The following is a 20403-nucleotide window of genomic DNA, read 5'->3' on the forward strand; positions in this document are numbered from 1 at the left end:
ATCACCTGAGGTCAGGAGTTCGAGAACAGCCTAGCCAACATGGTGAAACCCCATCTTTACTAAAAACACAAACATTAGCTGGGTGTGGTGATACATCCCTGTAATCCTAGCTACTTGGGAGGCTGAGGCAGGAGAATCACTTGAACCTGGGAGGCGGAGGTTGCAGTGAGCAGAGATTGTGCCACTGTACTCTAGCCTGGGTGACAGAGCAAGACCCTGTCTCAAAAATAACAATAAAATAAAATAAATAAAAAATAAAAATGAAATGAAAAGCAGATACATTAAATACAAGCCCAACTTTTAAATCATAAATTCAACAGGCAGAAAACCATGTCCAGTTGCTGTAAGAGTTTCTAAACATTCACTCCCATTTTCTGGGCCTGTTGTACTGAAAACCAGTGGTGAATCCCCGGCAGACCAGCACCGTGCCACGGACCACACTTTGAGTAGCTGTGGACCACCTGCTCAAAGACTAGAAGCAAATGCCAGAAGTGGAATTATTTTTTTTCCTCTTTGGCTTTTTTTTTATTACGGAGTTATACTGCTATTCAAAATAAAACGTGATTTAAAATATACAGAAATAATAATACAGAAGAAAATCTATTTTCCCCAAGTCTGGATTTATGGATAAAACACACCATCTACCCTGATGCTGTCTTCTCTTGCTCCCTCTCACCCTCACCTAACTTCACCTCCTCCATTCCCCTCTCTCCTCCACCTGCTTGCCTTAACCTCTCTCTTTTCCTAGTGGCAGGTCCCTGGCTCTGGTCCCACCACTTTGTCACTGCTCCAGACCCTCCCCGACCTATACTGGGGAAATCACCTTACCTTTCTGAGCGTCAGTTTCCTTATGCAGGTGACAGTGAGACCCACCTCGGAGAGTCATCCTGTGAGGAGTGGGTGAGGTCACTCAGGTGGGAGAAGCTCTGTGAGCCAGGTATACGTGTGCACACACAGAGTGGACTCTGTCTGCACACCTGGGTCCCCACATGCATTGGCTGGCTCTAGTCAGCCTCCCAGTCTTCATTCCCATCTCACCCTCCCGTCTCAGGCAAGCCGGGTGTCTCTGCCTCCACATAAATGCCCTTCCCAGGAGGCCTCCCCAGCCCACATCCTGGCACCACTTACACCCGTGCCCCTGCCCTTCAGAGTGGGGTGTGTCCTCCCTTCCTAGGAGCTCCCCCAGGCCAAGGCAGCTCCTCCCCAGGGGAAAGGCCAAGTCAGGTTGCTGTATTTGTTTTTCTTTGCTATAGCCTCAGGCTATGAAAACTTTTCCACCTGTGGGTGGAAGATATATAGTAACGAATACAGTAAGTTCTCACTTAAGTTGCTGAGAGATTCTTGGAAACTACAACTTTAAGAGAAAACCAATTTTACCTTAGGCTAATTGATATAAATGAATAGAATTCCTGTGATATATTTCTGGTGACAAAAACATCACCAGACTTCTAAAGATCAAACACTTCTAATATTAAACACTGAAATGAATGTGAGCTATATATACATTTGAGAAAAATTAAGAAAAACAAGATAATTAGGCCAGGTGCACTGACTTAAGCCTATAATTCCAGCACTTTGGGAGGCCCAGGAGGGAAGATCAACTGAGGTCAGGAGTTCAAGACCGGCCTGGCCATCTTGATGAAACCTCATCTCTACTAAAAATACAATTGTGCCACTGCACTCCAGCCTGGGCGACAGAGCAAGACACCATCTCAAAAAAAAAAAAAAGAAAGGAGAAAGAGAGAAAGAAAGAAAGAAAAGAAAGAAAGAAAGAAAGAAAGAAAGAAAAAGAAAGAAACAAACAAACAAAGAAAGAAACAAAGAAAGAAAAAGAAACAAAGAAAGAAAGAAAGAGGAAGAAAGAAAGGAAAGAGAAAGAAAGAAAGGCAGGTAAGGTAATTATTTACCCAGTTATTCCAGTTCAGGGTCGTGGGTGGCTGGAGCCCATTCTGGCAGCTCAGGACGCCAGGTGGGAACCTATACTGGACAGGTCACGGTGCTCACACACCCATACTCACTTACACCGGGACCATGCAGACTCGCCAATGAGCCTAGCGTGCACAGCTGTGGGACGTGGGAGAAAGCCCACGCAGATGTGGGGAGAATGCAAACACCACGCAGACAGTGGCCCCTGCAGGAATCGAATTTTTTTCTTACCAATGTCATGACGAAAAGACATGGAAGGAAATGACGTTATTCAAGGACCTGCTGTATGTGAATACTGGCTAACTCAATGAGCACTTACTATGTTCCGGGGGGTGATCACAGGCCCTACCCATGTACTAACTCATTTAATGCTCACAACCATCCTAGGAGGTAGGTTCTGTTCCCCAGTGTACAGATGTGGAAACAGGCCAGTGAACAGAGAAATCACCTGGCTGCCCCAGGCCACCCAGCCAGTAAGCCCCACACTCTCGTCCACAACACTGCCCATGGTTGCTGGTGGGTTTCCTGCTCTTGTTCACCCAGCTCAGCGCTTGGCACAGTGAGAAGCTCTGTAAGTGTTTGTTGAGTGAACGAATGCTGCCCATTGTCCTGCACCTGCAGCGCTGTTTTCCCTGCTATTGAAGGGGCATGGCTGGAGGCAGAGGCCACAGAGGTGACCACACCAGGGCAACCTGTAGTACCAGTGCCTGGTTCCACCAGGGGAGCATCTGAGAACTGTGTCCTTCCACTCCTGAGTCCAGCACTTCCCAGGTCAGGTCAGCACTTTAACTCCTTGGGAAGTCTGTGTTTATTTTATTTTATTCATTTTAATTTTTTTAAGTTTTTAGAAACAGAGAAAGAGTCTCACTTCGTTGCCCAGGCTGGTCTCAAAGTTCTGGGCTCAAGCCATCGCCCATCTCCACCTTCCAAAGTGCTGGGATTACAAGCCTGAGCCACCACACCCAGCCCTGTGTTTCTTTTTCTTTCTTCCTTTCCTCCCTTCCTCCCTTCCTTCTTTCCTTCCCTTCCTCCCTCCTTCCTTCCCTCCTTCCTTCCTCCCTCTCTCCCTCCCTCCCTCCCTTCTTGTCTCCCTTTCCCTCTCTCTCTCTCCTCTTCCTTCCCTTCCTTCCCACCCTCCCTTCCTTCCTTTCTTTCTTTCTTTTTTTTGTTTTTGAGATAGAGTCTCACTCTGTCGCCCAGGCTGGAGTGCAGTGGTGTGATCTCAGCTCACTGCAACCTCCGCCTCCTGGATTCAAGCGATTTTCCTGCCTCAGCTTCCCAAGTAGCTGGGACTTACAGGTGTGCGCCACTACACCCAGCTAATTTTTGTATTTTTAGTAGAGACAGGGTTTCACCATGTTGGTTGGCCAGGATGGTCTCGATCTCTTGACCTCGTGATCCTCCCCCAAAGTACTGGGATTACAGGTGTGAGCCACCGCGCTTGGCCTTCTTTTCTTTCTCTCTCTCTCCTCTCTTCTCTCTTCTCTCTCTCTCTCTCCCCCTCTCTTCCTTTCTTCTCACTGGAGTCTTGCTCTGTTGCCCATGCTGGAATGCAATGGTGTGATCTCTGCAACCTCCGCCTCCCGGGTTCAAGTGATTCTCCTGCCTCAGCCTGCTGAGTAACTGGGCCTACAGGCACACACCACCATGCCTGGCTAATTTTTGTATTTTTTGTGAAGACGGGGTTTCGTCATGTTGGCCAGGCTGGTTTCCAATTCCTGACCTCAGGTGATCCGCCCACCTTGGCCTCCCAAAGTGCTAGGATTACAGGCGTGAGCCACCGCACCCGGCCACTAAGTCCCCTTATTTCTATCTCAAGCCCAAGTTGTCAGGAACTCACTGAGTTCTCCCATCTATGGAGGAAAGAGATCCATCTCATGGTTCTGCCACCTGAACACCCTGGGACAGCTGTCCAGGGGTCTGGGCTGTAGTCTAATCTGGTCAGTCTTCTTTCCTCCACTCGGATTTTTCTCAAATAGCATCCCTTTCTCCCCAGACTAATCCATTTTCCTGAATTCTTCTGATTCTCTTCCACACCTTGTTCCCCTCTACCCCCTAAGTCTTTCTTCTCCCCTTTTCAGCTACCCATTTATTTCCATATTCATTGTAAATACAGTTATTTGAAGTCTTTTCCAGATTGTTCTATTATCTCAAGTTTCGGGAACAGAAATTCTCCTATTGTGATGTATGCTGTCTGTCTGTTGCTCATGGTGACTCAGTTCCTGATGCATTTGATACTTTCTGATTGTGAGCTAAAGTCGGATTTTTTTTTTTTTTTCTCATGGTGGCTCAAGCGGCCTGGGTTGTGAAGGCTCCCTCCAGACACGATTTTTCCTTTGTCACTGTACTCCGGGCCAATTTAAGAATTCCTGTTTTTGTGATGATGGTCGTTACTGTGGTAAAATATAGAACATAAAATTTACCATCTTACCCATGTTTAAGTGTCCAGTTCAGTGACATTAAGTATGAATATTCAAAGTGTTGTCACCATCACCACCATCCATCAACAGAACTTGTTCCTCTTCCGAAACCAAACCTCTACACCCACTAAACACTAACTCCCCATTCTCTCCTTCCTCCAGCCCCCAGCAGTCACCATTCTATTTTCTATCTCTATAAATTTGCCTCTTCTAGGTACTGCATATAAGTGGGATCATGTAAGATTTGTTCTTTCGTGTCTGGCTTAGTTCACTTAGCCTAATGTCTTCAAAGTTCATCCATGTTGTAATATGTGTCAGAATTTCCTTCCTTTTTAAGACAAAAAAATAGTCCATTGTATATGTGATGGTACATTTTGTGTATACTACTCTATTCATTCATTCATTGATGAACATTTGGGTTGTTTCCGCCTTTTGACTATTGTGACTAATGCTACTATCAACACTGGTGTAGAAATATATTTGTTTGAGTCTCTGCTTTTTTTTTTTTTTTTTTTTTTTTAAAGACGGAATTTCGCTCTTGTTGCCCAGGCTGAAGTGCAATGGCATGATCTCGGCTCACCGCAACCTCCGCCTGCTGGGTTCAAGTGATTCTCCTGCCTCAGCCTCCTGAGTAGCTGGGATTACAGGCATGCACCACCACGCCCAGCTAATTTTGTGTTCTTAGTAAATCCATGTTGGTCAGGCTGGTCTCGAACTCCTGACCTCAGGCGATCCACCCGCTTCGGGTTCCCAAAATGCTGGGATTACAGGCGTGAGCCACCGCGCCTGGTCGAGTCTTTTGGGTATATACCCAGAAGTGAAATTTCTGCCTCATATAGTAATTCTGTGTTTAATTTTTTGAGACACCATCACACTGTCTTCCACAGCGGCTGCACCTTTTATATTCCCAGAAGCAATGTACAAGGGTTTCAATTTCTCCATATCCTTGTCAACACTTGTTATTTTCTGTTTTGTTTTGTTTCTTAATAATAGCCATCCTAATGAGTGTGAAGTGGTATTTCACTGTGGTTTGATTTGCATTTCCCTAATGGTAAGTGATGTTGATCATCTTTTCATGTGTTAATTGGCCACTTGTATATCTTCTTTGGAGAAATGTCTTTCAACAATGAATAACTGCATGAATAACTGAAAAAGTAAACAGTGAATTTTCAAGTCCTTTGCCTATTTAATCAATTTATTTTTTCTTGAGACAGGTTCTCCCGCTATTGCCCAGGATGGAGTACAGTGGTGCGATCTCGGCTCTCTGCAGACTTGACCTCCTGGGCCAAAGCAATTTTCCCACCTGGGACTACAGGTGCATGCCACCATGCCCAGCTGATTTTTGTATTTTTTGTAGAGATGAGGTTTCACCTTGTTGCCCAGGCTGATCTTGAACTCCTGGTCTCAAGCGATCAGCCCGCCTCAGCCTCCCAAACTGCTGGGATTACAAAGTGCTGAGCCACTGAATCAACTTCAAATTGTTTTTGTTGTTGTTGTTATTGTTGTTGAGTTGTACGAGTTTTAAAAATATATCCTATATATTGGCCAGGTGTGGTGGTTCATGCCTATAATCCCAGCACTTTGGGAGGCCGAGGCAGGCAGATCACTTGAGGTCAGGAGTTCGAGACCAGCCTGGCCAACATGGCGAAACCCTCTCTCTACTAAAAATACAAAACTTAGCCAGGTGTGGTGGCACACATCTGCAGTCCCAGCTACTTGGGAGGCTGAGGTGGGAGAACCACTTGAACCCGGGAGGCGGAGGTTGCAGTAGCCAAGATTGCCTGACTGTACTCCAACCTGGGTGACAGAGCGAGACCCTGTCTCAAAAACAACAACAAAAAACAAAATATATGTCCTAGATATTAATCCCTTATCAGATACATGATCTGCAAATATTTTTTCCCATTTCTTGGAAGATTGTGACCTTTTTTTTTTTTTTTTTGAGACTCTGTCGTCCAGGCTGGAATGCAGTGGCTGGATCTCGGCTAACTGCAACCTCTGCCTCCCAGGTTCAAGCAATCTCCTGCCTCAGCCTCCCAAGTAGCTGGACTTACAGGTGCCTGCCACCACATCCAACTAATTTTTGTATTCTTAGTAGAGATGGGGCTTCACCATGTTGGCCCGGCTGGTCTTGAACTCTTGACCTCAAGTGATTCACCCACCTTGGCCTCTCGGAGTGCTGAGATTACAGGCGTGAGCCACCACACTCAGCCCCCGAAAGTTCTTAATTTTAATGAAGTCCAGTTTATTTTTTGTTTTGTTGCCTATACTTTTGGTGTCATATCCAAGAAATCCTTGCCACATCCAATGCCAGGAAGTCCCTCTTATATTTTCTTCTAAGAGTTTTGTAGTTTTAGCTTTTATGTTTCTGTCTTTAATCCATTTTGGAGTTAATTTTTTAATATACTTAAGGTAAAGATTCTACTTCATTATTTTGCATGTGGAAGTCCAGTTTTCTAAGTCTTCTTGAAAAGACTTGCCTTTCCCTCACTGAACGGTCTTGGGACCCTTGTCTAAAACCATTTGACCATATGTGTAAGAGTTTATTTCTGGGCTATTCTATTCCATTAGTCTAAATGTCTGTCTTTATACTAATACCACACTATTTTAATTATTGTAGATTTGTGGTTACATATTAAAATCAGAAACTGTAAGACTTCCAATTTTGTTCTTTTTCAAGATTGTTTTGACTATTTGGGGTCCTTTGAGATTCCATACAAATTTTAGGATGGATTTTTCTGTTTCTATAAAAATATTATGATTTGCATTTCAATAGGGATTGCATTGAATCTGTAGATTGCATCAGGCAACATTGACACCTTAGCAAGTGTCAATATCAAGTCTTCTAATCCATGAATATAGGATGTCTTTCCATTTATTTGTGTCTTCTTTCACTTTGGCAACATTTTGTGATTTTCAGTGTACAAGTCTTTTGCTTCCTTGGTTAAGTTTATTGCTAACGGCCAGGCGCGGTGGCTTACACCTGTAATCCCAGCACTTTGGGAGGCTGAGGCAGACGGATCACAAGGTCAAGAGATCAAGACCATCTGGCCAACATGGTGAAACCCTGTCTCTACTAAAAATACAAAAATTAGCTGGGCATGGTGGCGGGCACCTGTAGTCCCAGCTACTCGGGAGGCTGAAGCAGGAGAATCACCTGAACCCGGAAGGTGGAGGTTGCAGTGAGCCGAGATTGCGCTACTTCACTCCAGCCTGGGCAACACAGCCAGACCCCGTCTCAAAAAAAAAAAAAAAGTTTATTGGTAATAATTTTATTCTTTTTCATTGCTTTTATAAATGAAATTGCTTTCTTAGTTCCCTTTTTGGATTTTTCATTATTAGTGTATAGAAACAACTAATTTCTATGTGTTAATTTTGTATCCTGCAACTTTGCTGACTTTATTAATTCTAATAAGTGTGTGTGTGTGTGTGTGTGTGTGTGTGTAATCCATCTTGGTTTTATTTTTACTTTTACTTGGAGACTCAGGCAGGGACAGGTTTTCTTGTCATCTTCCAAAGCCAGTGGGTAGGCTTTTTCTAGGTCCCTATTCATTGAGGAAGCAGGCTTCAAGGATCTCAGCTGTCTTCAAGAGTACTGGTTTCAGCTTCCTGCTTCATGAAGGCCAAGGCCTAGGTCATGGCCCCTGTAAGGTCAAGGTCATTATAATGCCAGCACCTGGCTGCTAAGCCTATTTCCCTTCCAATACCCTCCCCTCAGAGCTCCTGGTGCATCAGCTCGTTCAACCTCCTGCTTTTCTGCTCTCTCTTGATTTAAGAAACAGACACATTATATTTCTATGTATTCAGAGCACAGGAGTCCCAGCATCCCACTTCCAAATGAGCATGTCAAGCACCTGCATTCAGAGAGGACACCTGGAAGCCAAAATTTTGCCATAGTGAAAGGCCTTATTCCCGAATACAGGTAGAGTGGGGAAGACCTTGGCCCCTTCCCACACAGGCAAGAGTGTTGCCTCCCCATAGGGCTGGTAGCCTGCTAAGGCCCAAGCCACATGGGTGGGTTGTCTACTGTTACTGAGGGCCTACTCTGTGCCACATACCATACTAGGTGCTTTACATACATTATATGTCATTGAATCTTCCTTCCAGTCCTGTGAGGTAGGTACTATTATTGTCACTGATTCACTTGAGAAAGCTGCCAAAACACAGATAACAAGGGGCAGAACCAGGATTCTGATTCAGGTTGGCTCAGCCTTTTATCAAATACATGTGGTCTTCCTCTGTCCTTTCAAAAGCCTATAGCTTCCTCATCTTGTCCACTCCTCTGCGGGTAGGGTCTGTGGTTTCCTTTCTCTTATCTATCTTCAACACACAGTGGGTGTGACCTGGGTGCAACCAGTCACAGCTCTGCAGAGGTTACTATGATTTTGCCCCTGAAGGATCTGTCCACAACTTAGGAACTCTAACAGCTTTTGGCCTGAGCCCCCGTTACCGAGAGAAAGGAGCTTTTTGCCAAGGACTCCGAGGGGAGTGCACTTGATGCTGGTCGGGACCCAAGGCACCCAGCCCTCCCTGAGACATTGTGTGAGTCGGGCTGGGCCTCAGACACAGCCCCCACTGCCCCACCCCAGCCAGGGTGGTGCTTGTGTGGGAAGGACTTTAAATCCAGCTGCCAGACCCCTGCACGGGAGAAGGAGAGACGGCTGGCCACCATGCACGGCTCCTGCAGTTTCCTGATGCTTCTGCTGCCGCTGCTGCTACTGCTGGTGGCCACCACAGGCCCCGCTGGAGCCCTCACAGATGAGGAGAAACGTCTGATGCTGGAGCTGCACAACCTCTACCGGGCCCAGGTATCCCCACCGGCCTCAGACATGCTGCACATGGTAAGTGTGGCCACAGCGCTTGCTGGCTGGGATAGAAGGGGTGCTGGCCAGGGTCTGTCACCAGGCCGCCTTACCCTGCTCCACATGCTGAAGCTATTTCAGAATTCTTCTCCTTTCTCTGGTCAGTGACAGAGTCCCTGAGTCCCTGACACTATGTTACATTACTTTTAATGGCAAAAACCACAATTACTTTTGCACCCGCCTAATAAAATTCACAGGCCCCTATAAGCAACCTCGTAATACAGATGAGGAAAGTGAGGCTCAGAGGGACTTGCTGGGGTCACACAGCTGGTAGAGCCAGACCCAAAACCCTGGCTTCCCAGTCCAATGACCTTTCCCCAGCACTTCCTCAAATGCATGTGCCCTCGGTGGGGGAACCCGGGAAGTTCTTAACACCTTTGTGAAAACGGTCTTTCACATGCCTGCCAAGAAGACGACAAGAGGAAGCAAGGCAGCAGGATGGGCATGGGCACCTGGGGTAGGATGCAGGTGCTAAGGAGGTAGGTGACAGCAGGATCCAGAAGCAGAGAGGGCTCTGGATCACACAGTCCGAATTCTGTCTTGGTCGCCTACAAAACCTGTGATTCGAGGCAAGTCCTGTAACCTTGCCGATCCCGTGTCTCATTTGTAAAAGGCAGTCAGAATTAGAGCTATGTATATACCAGTGTGGACTGAATCTCACAGATATCATACTGAATGGGGGAGGAAATAAAATCTCTAAAAAATACACAGTATGGTCTCTTTACGTGAAGTCTGAAGACATGTAAAAATACTATTTATGTCCGGTGAAACACGCAGATGTAGTAAACATACATGTACATGCACACAGGAGACAGAGTCAGATTTAGGGCTGGTTACTTCTCTTAGGAAGAGCTATTTATGGCAGGGTGAGAGGCGGGCTGTCTATATGCAGGATTAAAGGAGATAAAGTGAGAAATTCACCGCCTTCCTGCCCTCCCTGAGGGCTGAACTAGCCTGTCCCCTCTACCCCCCCTCAGATGACTGGGGAGGTTGCTGGGCAGTGTTTAGGGATCAAGGACCCCTGGAGCTGGTGCCTGAGAGAACAGATGCACCTTGGGGAACACAACAGTGAGCCTGGGGCCCCAAACCTAAGTTCTAACCTCAGCTCCATGTGATCTGACTGAATTGACTCTGGGTGGACCCCTTTTCCTTCAAAGGCCTCTGTTTCCGGATGGAAACATAGGGTTGGCGATCCCTGCCCTGGGCGTCAGACAGGATGACATGTGAGAAAGATCTAGGAAGAGCTCTGCACACACCCAGCACTGCCGTTCACAGCTGTGCCAGCCTGGGCATCCAGGAAAGGTAGACAACAAACCAGGAGTCACAGATGCAGCTCTGCCAACAGTGCCCCGATTGAGGCCTGTGACTCATGGTTGGGCTTCAGTTTCCCCACCTGTAGATCCCTGCTGCCTACAGTCTTGCTGGCTGAGACGGGGGCCACACAGCCTGGGAGCTGCGTCTCAGACAGAGGTGCACCTTGGAGCAGGCCAACATTCTGGGAGGCAGTTGGGATACGGAGGGGATATGCTGCTGCCTAATGGGGAGTGTTATGAGGAGGAGGAGACGAGGCTGGGGCTGGGATGCCAGGAAACATTCAGGCCAAGACTCAGGTTCAACCTCAGTAGTGGCGAGGGCAGGGACTCTGCAGCCAAATGGCCTGGGTTCAAATCTTGCCTTTGTTACTTATTAGCTTTGTGACCTTGGCCAAGTTAAACTCTCGGTGCCTCAGTCTCCTCATCTGTAAAATGGGGATGATAACAGTGGAATAATTCCCTTGTAGCTATGGTAGTTGTAGGGTTAAATGAGTGAATATGTGTAAAGCACTCAGAAGAATGCCTGGCACACAGTAAGTGCTCAGTAAGTGTCTGATTAACACAAAAGAGGGAATGGATCCAGGGTGAGCCAGGTGGGGGTTATCATGAACGCTTCTCTCTCAGCGTCCAAGTCTAATCAGTACCAGTTTTGCCCCCCTGAAGGTTCAATTGTCCTTGAAATGTAACCCTTCCCCCTACCCCCTTCTCTTTTTGGCACAACCCTGGTTCAGGGTTCTTTCATTCTTGAACCCAAGAACTCCTAAGATAGCCCCTACCTGTTCCCTAGCTTCTGGCCTCTGCTGTCAGAATGAATAATCCAACACATGGGCCTGACCCTGCTCAAAGTCCTTCAGTGGCTCCCACAGCTCCCTACTGCCTCAGGATAAAGCTCCGGCTCCTAACTGAGAAGGCTCTGTGTGTTCTGGCCCCTGCCTATCTCTCCATCCTCCTCTCCCGCTTGCCCTTTATTCTTCTGTAACCTGAACAGCTTGTCTTTTCCCAGCCAAAATGTTTCCCAGCTTCATGCCTTTGCTGATGTGTGCCTTCTGATTAGGACGCCTCTCGCCCCAGCTGGCTAATGCCTCATCTTTTAACACTTAGCTTGGTGTCTCCCTCTCCACCTTTGGCTGGGCTAGATGGCCCTCTTTGGTGCCCCTATAGTACTTGTTGCACATCTGTCATTTACCATGTGGTGGCCCAAATGACTTTTATGTCAATGGAAGCTTGGGCTTCTTGGTTCCTGCTGTTGTCCCAGGGCTGACACAATGCCCAGGACTGTTGAATGAATGAATGAACGAGTGAATGAATGAATGAATGAATGGACTTGCTTCTAGATGGTGACCATGTGGCCAATGTGGGTGGGTGCTGAGAGTCTTACAACTTCACAGGGGGCTCTGGATGACTGACTGAGAATCCTTAAGACAATGACGCTAATGGTGGGGCTCCAGGTATCTTGTCAGAATGGAAATTACAGGCAGACCCTGTAGGGGGAGACTGCTTTAAGCAGGGCCCTGTCTCAGTCATCAATAGTTGACAAGTATCTGTTGAGCACCTGCTATGTGCTAGTACTGCACCAGACACTGGGGATCCATCCATGCCCTATCCTGACGGCACTTACACTCCAGCCCCGCACCTCACAGGTCATCTCAGACACCCTGACCCTGGTCCCCAGCGGCGTGCCCCTTTCCCACTCCCAATCTCCCACTGTTGCCAGAGTTGAGAGAATCTCAGGGACCAGTGATTCAGGACAAAAATGTCCAGAGAGGGAAAGATACTCACCCAAGGTCACAGCTGTGGAGCCATCCCAGCCAGGTGCACCCATCCCCATGCCAGGCAGCGGCTCCTGAAAGCCTTGAGCGGGTGGGGAGTGGGTGTGGCCACACAGCCACCTCCCCTCAGGGTCACCCAAGCTCTTGGCGCTTTATGGGCTGTCTGGCTCCCACAGCTGGCTGGGCCCCCATAGGGTGGAGCAAAAGCTGCCTCCAGGCCATGGATTTCCAGGAGAAGCCAAGGACAGCATTTAATGGGATCCAGGCTTCCCCTCCTCAATCCTTTGGGTTGGATGTCTTGTTAATCCCTCTTCCCACCCACACTCGGCCTGCCTCTCAGCCAGGGACACAATCTCAAAGGCCCTGAACCTAAAATTTCCCCTCCCACCATCTCACCTGAGGTCCCCACTGGAGAACACTGTCACTGGGGTCTGACGGTGGGTTACCAAGGCTCTGAAAGTAGCCCCCTTGGTGAGAGGCCTGTGACATTCAGTGTCACCTACAGACACTTAATTTTCTTGGAGAAAGGGGGTTGCCATTGACAAGGGTTGGGAGCAGTTAGGAACAGCACTGGGGAGGGAGCCTGCAGAGGGTAAAGGCATGGGGGCTGGGTGTCCCAAGGGGAGGGTGGAGGCTTAGAGGGAGAGGAAGGTGCCAGCCCTCAAGTCAGGTTCCTGGTTGAGTGGGGGTGAAATGGGCTGAATAAACAACCCAGCCCCTCAACATCGATCTCACCAGACATCCTGTGCTCTTCAGAGAAGTTCAAGGAGGCCTGGGAGGTAGGCAGGGGCATGTGTGGCCACTTTTTTCACATAAGGCTTTTTATGTGACACTGTCACCAACACCACCTCATCCACTCTTCTCAGCCCTCTGAGGGTGCAGAAAGGTTAGACAATCCGTGCAGTCACACAGCTGGTGAACGGTCCAGCTCCACGGCCTGGGGTGGCGTCCCCACAGAAGTCCACCCAGAGCAGAGACCTGTTCCAGGCCATGCCCAAGAGTCACCCCGCTAAGGAGGTGCCGGAAGGATTTCCCTACGACTTCCTCGACCTTTTGCTTGGTCCCCACAGCATCTGTGGGCATCCTCACCTCCCTTCTCTCACCTGCCCTGCAGAGATGGGACGAGGAGCTGGCCGCCTTCGCCAAGGCCTACGCACGGCAGTGCGTGTGGGGCCACAACAAGGACCGCGGGCGGCGCGGCGAGAATCTGTTCGCCATCACCGACGAGGGCCTGGACGTGCCGCTGGCCATGGAGGAGTGGCACCACGAGCGCGAGCACTACAACCTCAGCGCCGCCACCTGCAGCCCGGGCCAGATGTGCGGCCACTACACGCAGGTGTGGGCCCGGCGGGCGGGGCAGGGCGGAGCCTCGCGGCGTGGGGGTGGGGCCACGTGCTCCGTGGGCGGGGCCACCTCTGCCTTCACCGTTCCTAAGCGTCCTCGCTACAAGAGGCGGGCCTCACTCCAAGTCCCCTCAGATACTTTGCAAATCTTGTCCTCTGACTGCAGCTAATACGCTGTCTAAGCCTCTGACGGAGTCGGCTTCTCTACAGCCTTTTGAAAACCTAGGCCGCTAGGCCAGGCGCGGTAGCTCACGCCTGTAATCCCAGCAATTTGGGAGGCCGAGCTGGGAGGATCGCTTGAGGCCAGGAGTTGGAGACCAGCCTGGGCAACATGGCGAGATCCCTGTCCCTACAAAAAAATACAAAAAACTTTGCTGGGCGCAGTGGCACGCACCAACTACTCTGGAGGCTGAAGTGGAAGGATCACTTCAGCCCGGGAGACTGAGGCTGCAGTGAGTCGTGATCGTGCCCCTACACTCCAGCCAGGGCAACAGAGGGAGGCCCTGTCTCAAAAAAATAAAATAAATCAAAAGGGGTGGGGGCGGTGGGACATGTTAGGTGTCACAGAGCCAGTTTTATGGATCGTGGTTATTGACCTAGGCAATACTGTACGGTGCTCCAAGTGGTCCTGCCCCTCTTCCCCTAGATAGTGCAGGGCTGTTTGCCCCAGCGGCAGATAGTCCCTTAACTTCTCTCTGTGGCTCCTTCGCATTTATTATGGTGTCTAATTTGCTACTTGTCATCTGCCAGGGACTAATAAAGCAAATAGACAATTTTGTCTAGTTTTTCTTTTGCATTTAACAATTATGCGTAACGATGAACAGCCAATTGTGGCTGAATGAAGGCTTCAGGGAGATTTCTGATAGAATTTCCTGCTCCCCAGTCACACTTTGCTCCTGTCCGGATTCTCACTGCATTTTGAAAGTTTGGGCTTGCAGATAAGATGTGTGTGTGTGTGTGTGTGTGTGTGTGTGTGTGTGTGTGTGTAGGGGAATTAACATTAGTGTAACTGAATTATTTTTTCTCCTCCCAGTGCTTATGTGTTGTACAAATAGTAACATGACAAACAATTAAAAGAAAAGAAACCAACCATCTTCCCACCCACATCCACCAATTCCATTTCTTTTTCATGGTGTTTTTAGTCTTCATCTTTTTTTTTTTTTTTTTTTTTAGTCTTCATCTTTAGGGAGGAAATCCCAGCAGCACCCACCCAGGTCAGAAAGTTGTGAGGGCCCAGCACCCTTCCTGGCCCTTTCCCTCTGGATCCTGCCACCCCTCCCTCTCCCTCCACCCTCACCCACTTGCTTGTGCAGGGATTGTTATCAGGACCCAGCAGGGAGTAAGTCAGCGCAGCTCCACCCCAGCTTTCTCTGGGGCTGAGGGTGCATGCACTCTGGAGTTGTTTCTGCCCAGAAGGTGTTCAACACCAGGGAGACCTTCAGCTGATTTCAGCAGAGATTCCTGGGCAGGTTGGGCCTAGAACCAGCAAGGAAAGGCTGCTGGTCTCACCCCATGGCAGCACACAAATGTTGTTGGATTTTTTGTTTGATAAAGACAGAAGTCATTCTAGCAACTAAGAGACCCACACTGAGAAACAACCAGAACAGGTCCTGCTCACCTGTGATTTGGGGAAAGTTCCACTTTCAAAATGGCTCCTCCTGCTCCCCACCTTGGACTTTCCTTGTTGCTGAGGTCTAAAATTCTACTATTTGAGATTCTTTCCTTTGCATATACCCTTCATCTAAAATGCAAGGGCCTCTAAGAAGAGCCCACAGAAAAAATTAATGAGGGTGTATCACAGTCCTGGAGCTGAGGGAAGGTTTTGAGAGGAAAAGAGGCCTGGCAAAGTGGTATGTGTGGTTAGCAGAGGAGAGTAGACCGTTAGGGACAAACTCCCCCATCCCTCCCCTGGTCAGAGTTTTGTCCTGAACCTGCATGGCTTTGGGAACGTGAACATCACAGGCTATAGGGTGCCTCTTCTCCCCACCCCTGTAAGGAGGGTGTAGTGGGATGCCAGGAAGGCACCATGCCACCTCACATGGGGCTGAGCTGCTAGGTTTGCCCTCCTTCAGGTGGTTTGGGCCAAGACAGAGAGGATCGGCTGCGGTTCCCACTTCTGTGAGAAGCTCCAGGGTGTTGAGGAAACCAACATCGAATTACTGGTGTGCAACTATGAGCCCCCGTGAGTGCTGGGGGGAACCCTGGAGATGGAGAGGGGGAAGGCACAGGCAGAACCAAGGGGAGGGCAGAGTTGGCCACAGCCTGAGGGAGTGGGAGAAGAGGGGTCAGTCTGCAGCTATACCATCCAGGGAGCTGTGAAGGCTCCGATGGTGGTCTGCTCTCATCCACCAGAGAGGGCCAGGAGGAGCCCAAGATCACCTAGCAAGTCAGTGGCTGGCAGTCAGGAGACCCAAGGGCACGTCCAGAGTAGATGTGTGTATAGGAGTTGGGGAGAGGGTTGGGAGAGGTCGACCCCCTCCCCTCAGCATCCTCCTGACCTCCTGTAGGGGGAACGTGAAGGGGAAACGGCCCTACCAGGAGGGAACTCCATGCTCCCAATGTCCCTCTGGCTATCGCTGCAAGAACTCCCTCTGTGGTGAGTCCACGGGTGGATGGGTAGGGGCGGGGAGTGTGGAAGGGATGCGATGCGGACTGGATGGTCTTAGAGCCTCCCTGGACTGAGCGGGACGTGGGCAGGGGAGGGGCCCGGCGGGATGAGACCACCGGGGGTCCCTGGCGGCTCCCTTAGCCCTCCACACGCAGCCACTTTGGCGCCCTGTTGTTCCAAGTGGCCGGATTTCAACCCTTCAAAGGGAGGATGTTAGAAAGTCTGGCGGCTTCGGGGGGGCCCGCGTGAGGTGGACGAGGCCAATCATTAGGGTCTTGAGGAGCGGGCGGGGCCAGGCTGGGGGCCATGGTCAGAGGCCTTCAAGAGGGCGGGGCCGGCCTTGCCGGAGCCGTGTGAGGGACCGGGATCCCGCTGGAGAAGTGCCCTGAAAAAGGGCAAGTACGAATGTAGAGAGACTTGGACCAGGAGGTGGAGGGAGGAGCAACTGTGTCAATCACCAGAAGTAGCGTTTCGTTTCTTTTTTCTTTTCTTTTCTTTTTTCTTTTCTTTCTTTTCTTTTCTTTTTTCTTTTCTTTTCTTTTCTTTTCTATTTTTTTTCTTTTTGACAGAGTTTTGCTCTTGTTGCCCAGACTGGAGTGCAATGGCTCGATCTCTGCTCACCTGCAACCTCTGCCTCCCGGGTTCAAGCAATTCTCCTGCCTCAGCCTCCCAAGTAGCTGGGATTACAGGCGCCCGCCACCACACCCGGCTAATTTTGTACTTTTAGTAGAGATGGGGTTTCTCCATATTGGTCAGGCTGGTCTCAAACTCCTGACCTCAGGTGATCCGCCTGCCTCAGCCTCCCAAAGTACTGGGATTACAGGCGTGAGCCACCGCGCCCGGCTTGTAACTTTTATTTTCAATGAGGGGCATATCCGCTGGAGAAGTGTGTGTGTTTGTGTGTCCTAGTAGGACATTTGATCGGGTCGCTTGGTTTGCGGTGCGGTGAGAGATGTGAGGTCCTGCTTGCAGCACTCAGGCCATTTCTCCTCTGTCTTATCAGAACCCATCGGAAGCCCGGAAGACGCCCAGGATTTGCCTTACCTGGTAACTGAGGCCCCATCCTTCCTGGCAACTGAAGCCTCAGACTCTAGGAAAATGGGTACTCCTTCCCTAGCAACGGGGATTCCGGCTTTCTTGGTAACAGAGGTCTCAGGTTCCCTGGCAACCAAGGCTCTGCCTGCTGTGGAAACCCAGGCCCCAACTTCCTTAGCAACAAAAGACCCGCCCTCCATGGCAACAGAGGCTCCACCTTCTGTAACAACTGAGGTGCCTTCCATTTTGGCAGCCCACAGCCTGCCCTCCTTGGATGAGAAGCCAGTTACCTTCCCAGAATCGACCCATGTTCCTATCCCAAAATCAGCAGACAAAGTGACAGAGAAAACAAAAGTGCCCTTCAGGAGCCCAGAGAACTCTCTGGACCCCAAGATGTCCCTGACAGGGGCAAGGGAGCTCCTACCCCATGCCCAAGAGGAGGCTGAGGCTGAGTTGCCTCCTTCCAGTGAGGTCTTGGCCTCAGTTTTTCCAGCCCAGGACAAGCCAGGTGAGCTGCAGGCCACACTGGACCACACGGGGCACACCTCCTCCAAGTCCCTGCCCAGTTTCCCTAATACCTCTGCCACCGCTAATGCCACGGGTGGGCGTGCCCTGGCTCTGCAGTCGTCCTTGCCAGGTAAGGCCCGTGGCATCGGTCCCACTCCCCTCCTGGCTCTGGAATGGCAGTGTCCTGCCCCAGCTGTAGGTGGTATGAGCACGGTGGGGCATGCGCCCTGTGAGTAGGAGCTTCCTCCCTGGCTGCTGCCCCACCTCCTTGCATGGTGGGGTGGGTGGCACGGTAGGCACAGCCGTCTCTAGGCTGAGGCAAAGCCTCTTTCTTCCCACAGGTGCAGAGGGCCCTGACAAGTCTAGCGTCGTGTCAGGGCTGAACCCAGGCCCTGGTCATGTGTGGGGCCCTCTCCTGGGACTACCGCTCCTGCTTCCCCTGATGTTGGCTGGAATCTTCTGAAGGGGATACCACTCAAAGGCAAGGCCTGGTGCGGGGGGCCCCGGCCTCATGTCCACCTAGATTGTCTTCCTCCAAGTAAGTGGCCACAGCTTCCTTGGCAGGTCCTGCTCTGTGGCCCAGCAGCCCCCCTTCACCCCAACTTCTGGCCAGATTCCAGGCTAGCACTCTTATCCTCCTGGGAGGTGTCTACAGGGGCAGCCCCTGGCACTGCCCCAGGAGTGCCTTGGATCTGGGTAGGCCCATCCCTCAGCTGGCTGCAGACTGTTCTGAGTGGTATTCACACGTGCCCACTCTCAGGTTGTCCTGTGGCTATTAGCTTCTCTCCTAGACAGAGGATCTCAGGCTTCCCAGGAACCCCTGGGCCCCTTCCAGTCCCCTGGCCTCTTCCTTGAGCCATCTGAATCCAGGACTGTTCCCCAGAAGTGCCTCTTGCCTTCTCAGGGTGAAGAGGTCAGCTGTCCTCCTGTCATCTTCCCCACCCTGTCCCCAGCCCCTAAACAAGATGCTTCTTGGTTAAGGCCCTCTGGAAGGGAAAGGCTACGGGGCATGTGCCTCATCACACCATCCTGTAGGCACAAAGCCTGGCTGACTGCGAGCGCACGGGGCCGCCTGAGGACTGCACACCGGGCCCACACCTCTCCTGCCCCTCCCTCCTGAGTCCTGGGGGTGGGAGGATTTGAGGGAGCTCACTGCCTACCTGGCCTGGGGCTGTCTTGCCCACACGGTATGAGTGCGCTCCCTGAGTGCCTGTGTAGCTGGGGACGGGGATTGCAAGGGGCAGATGAAGGACAAGCCCCACTGGAGTGGGGTTCTGTGGGTGGGGAGGCAGGGACAAGGGAAGGAAAGCAACTCCTGACTCTCCAATAAAAATCTGTCCAACCTGTGGCAACTGTTCCTTCTCTTTCACATCCCCCTCCTCTAAAACACTCCATTTAGTGTCTCCTCTTTGGGATGCACCCTTCTTTTCCTTCCTATAGCTCTCCCCTCCCCCTAATCACAGGTGGCCGCCAGGAAGGGGAAGAGCCAAAGGAAGGCCAAGGGTGCTGTACTGACTCTCCCAGCTTCAGGAGTCACCAGCGGGGCCTAGATGGGTTTGGAGCCCGGGATCAAAGCATGATGTGGCCTCTTCACAAGGGTGCTGCTGCCCAGGCCTGTCTGGGACACAAGGTCAGAAATGTACGTCAGGCAAGGCTCTGCCAGCCCCAGGTGCTTGGAAGAGTCCTCAGAAAGGGATCTGGAGTCCCAGACCCTCCCCAGGGGAGCACAGGAGGACCGTCCAGTGGTGCTGAGGATAAGAAAGGCACACATATGTTGGGGTAGCAGTGGTGGGTGACTGAGGGTGGCTTGGATGGTAGGGAGGGGCAGGGCAAGTCTCCAGACCACCACTGGAGGGTGAGCAGTCAAACAGGACACCACCCAAGTCAGAGCAGGGCTGGGAACCAACCTGTAACCAAGGAGGACACTTCCCTCTTTTACTTTTTTTTTTTTTTTTTTTTGAGATAGAGTTTTGCCCTGTCACCCAGGCTAGGGTGAAGTGGCGCGATCTCAGCTCACTGCAACTGCCGCCCCCCAGGTTCAAGTGATTCTCCTGCCTCAGCCTCCCAAGTAGCTGGGATTATAGGCGCCCGCCAACACACCTGGCTAATTTTTGTATTTTTAGTAGAGACAGAGTTTGGTCAACAGCTGGTCTTGAACTCCTGACCTCAGGTGATCCACCCACCTCAGCTTCCCAAAGTGCTAGGATTACAGGCGTGAGCCACCACACCTAGCCTACTTAGTATGTTTTTTCCAGGTCTATTCAGGTATAACTCATAACATAAAATTCACCCATTTAAAGTATGCAACTCAATGGTTTTTACTATATTCACAAGTTTGTGTAACCATCACAATTTTAGAACATTTTCATCACCCCCCCCAAAAAAACCCATACCCATTAGCAGTCACTCCCTATTTCCCTCCAACCTCCCCAGCCCCCATCAACCACTAATCTATCTACATGGATTTGTCTGTTCTTAACATCCCATATAAATTCTTGACATATCATATATGTTATGGTCTTTTGTGACTGCTTCTTTCACTTACCATATAAATACATATAATTTGTTTTAGACCAGGTCTTGCTCTGACACCCAGGATTATAGCTCACTGCAGCCTCCA

General features: G+C 50.3%; 1 protein-coding gene across 4 annotated transcripts; it reads left to right on the forward strand.

The window, feature by feature from the left end:
- Positions 1 to 8523: 8523 nt before the first annotated feature.
- PI16 (peptidase inhibitor 16) lies at positions 8524 to 19207 on the forward strand. Of its 4 annotated transcripts, XM_038006030.2 has the most exons (8): positions 8524 to 9187; positions 13405 to 13626; positions 15706 to 15815; positions 16141 to 16229; positions 17245 to 17343; positions 17530 to 17913; positions 18125 to 18264; positions 18688 to 19206. In XM_038006030.2, exons 1-7 carry the CDS (start codon positions 9017 to 9019, stop codon positions 18244 to 18246), a joined length of 1197 nt encoding a protein of 398 aa, XP_037861958.2. In that variant the 5' UTR covers positions 8524 to 9016; the 3' UTR covers positions 18247 to 18264; positions 18688 to 19206. The 4 variants fall into 4 exon arrangements, with proteins under 4 accessions (XP_037861958.2, XP_007970954.3, XP_007970952.3 ...); XM_007972763.3 differs by lacking the exon at positions 17530 to 17913 and having other exon boundaries at positions 8525 to 9187; positions 18688 to 19207; XM_007972761.3 differs by having other exon boundaries at positions 8529 to 9187; positions 17245 to 17784; positions 18688 to 19204.
- Positions 19208 to 20403: the final 1196 nt, after the last annotated feature.

Source organism: Chlorocebus sabaeus, chromosome 17, assembly GCF_047675955.1.
Source record: "Chlorocebus sabaeus isolate Y175 chromosome 17, mChlSab1.0.hap1, whole genome shotgun sequence".
In the NCBI taxonomy this organism is placed as follows: domain Eukaryota; kingdom Metazoa; phylum Chordata; class Mammalia; order Primates; family Cercopithecidae; genus Chlorocebus; species Chlorocebus sabaeus.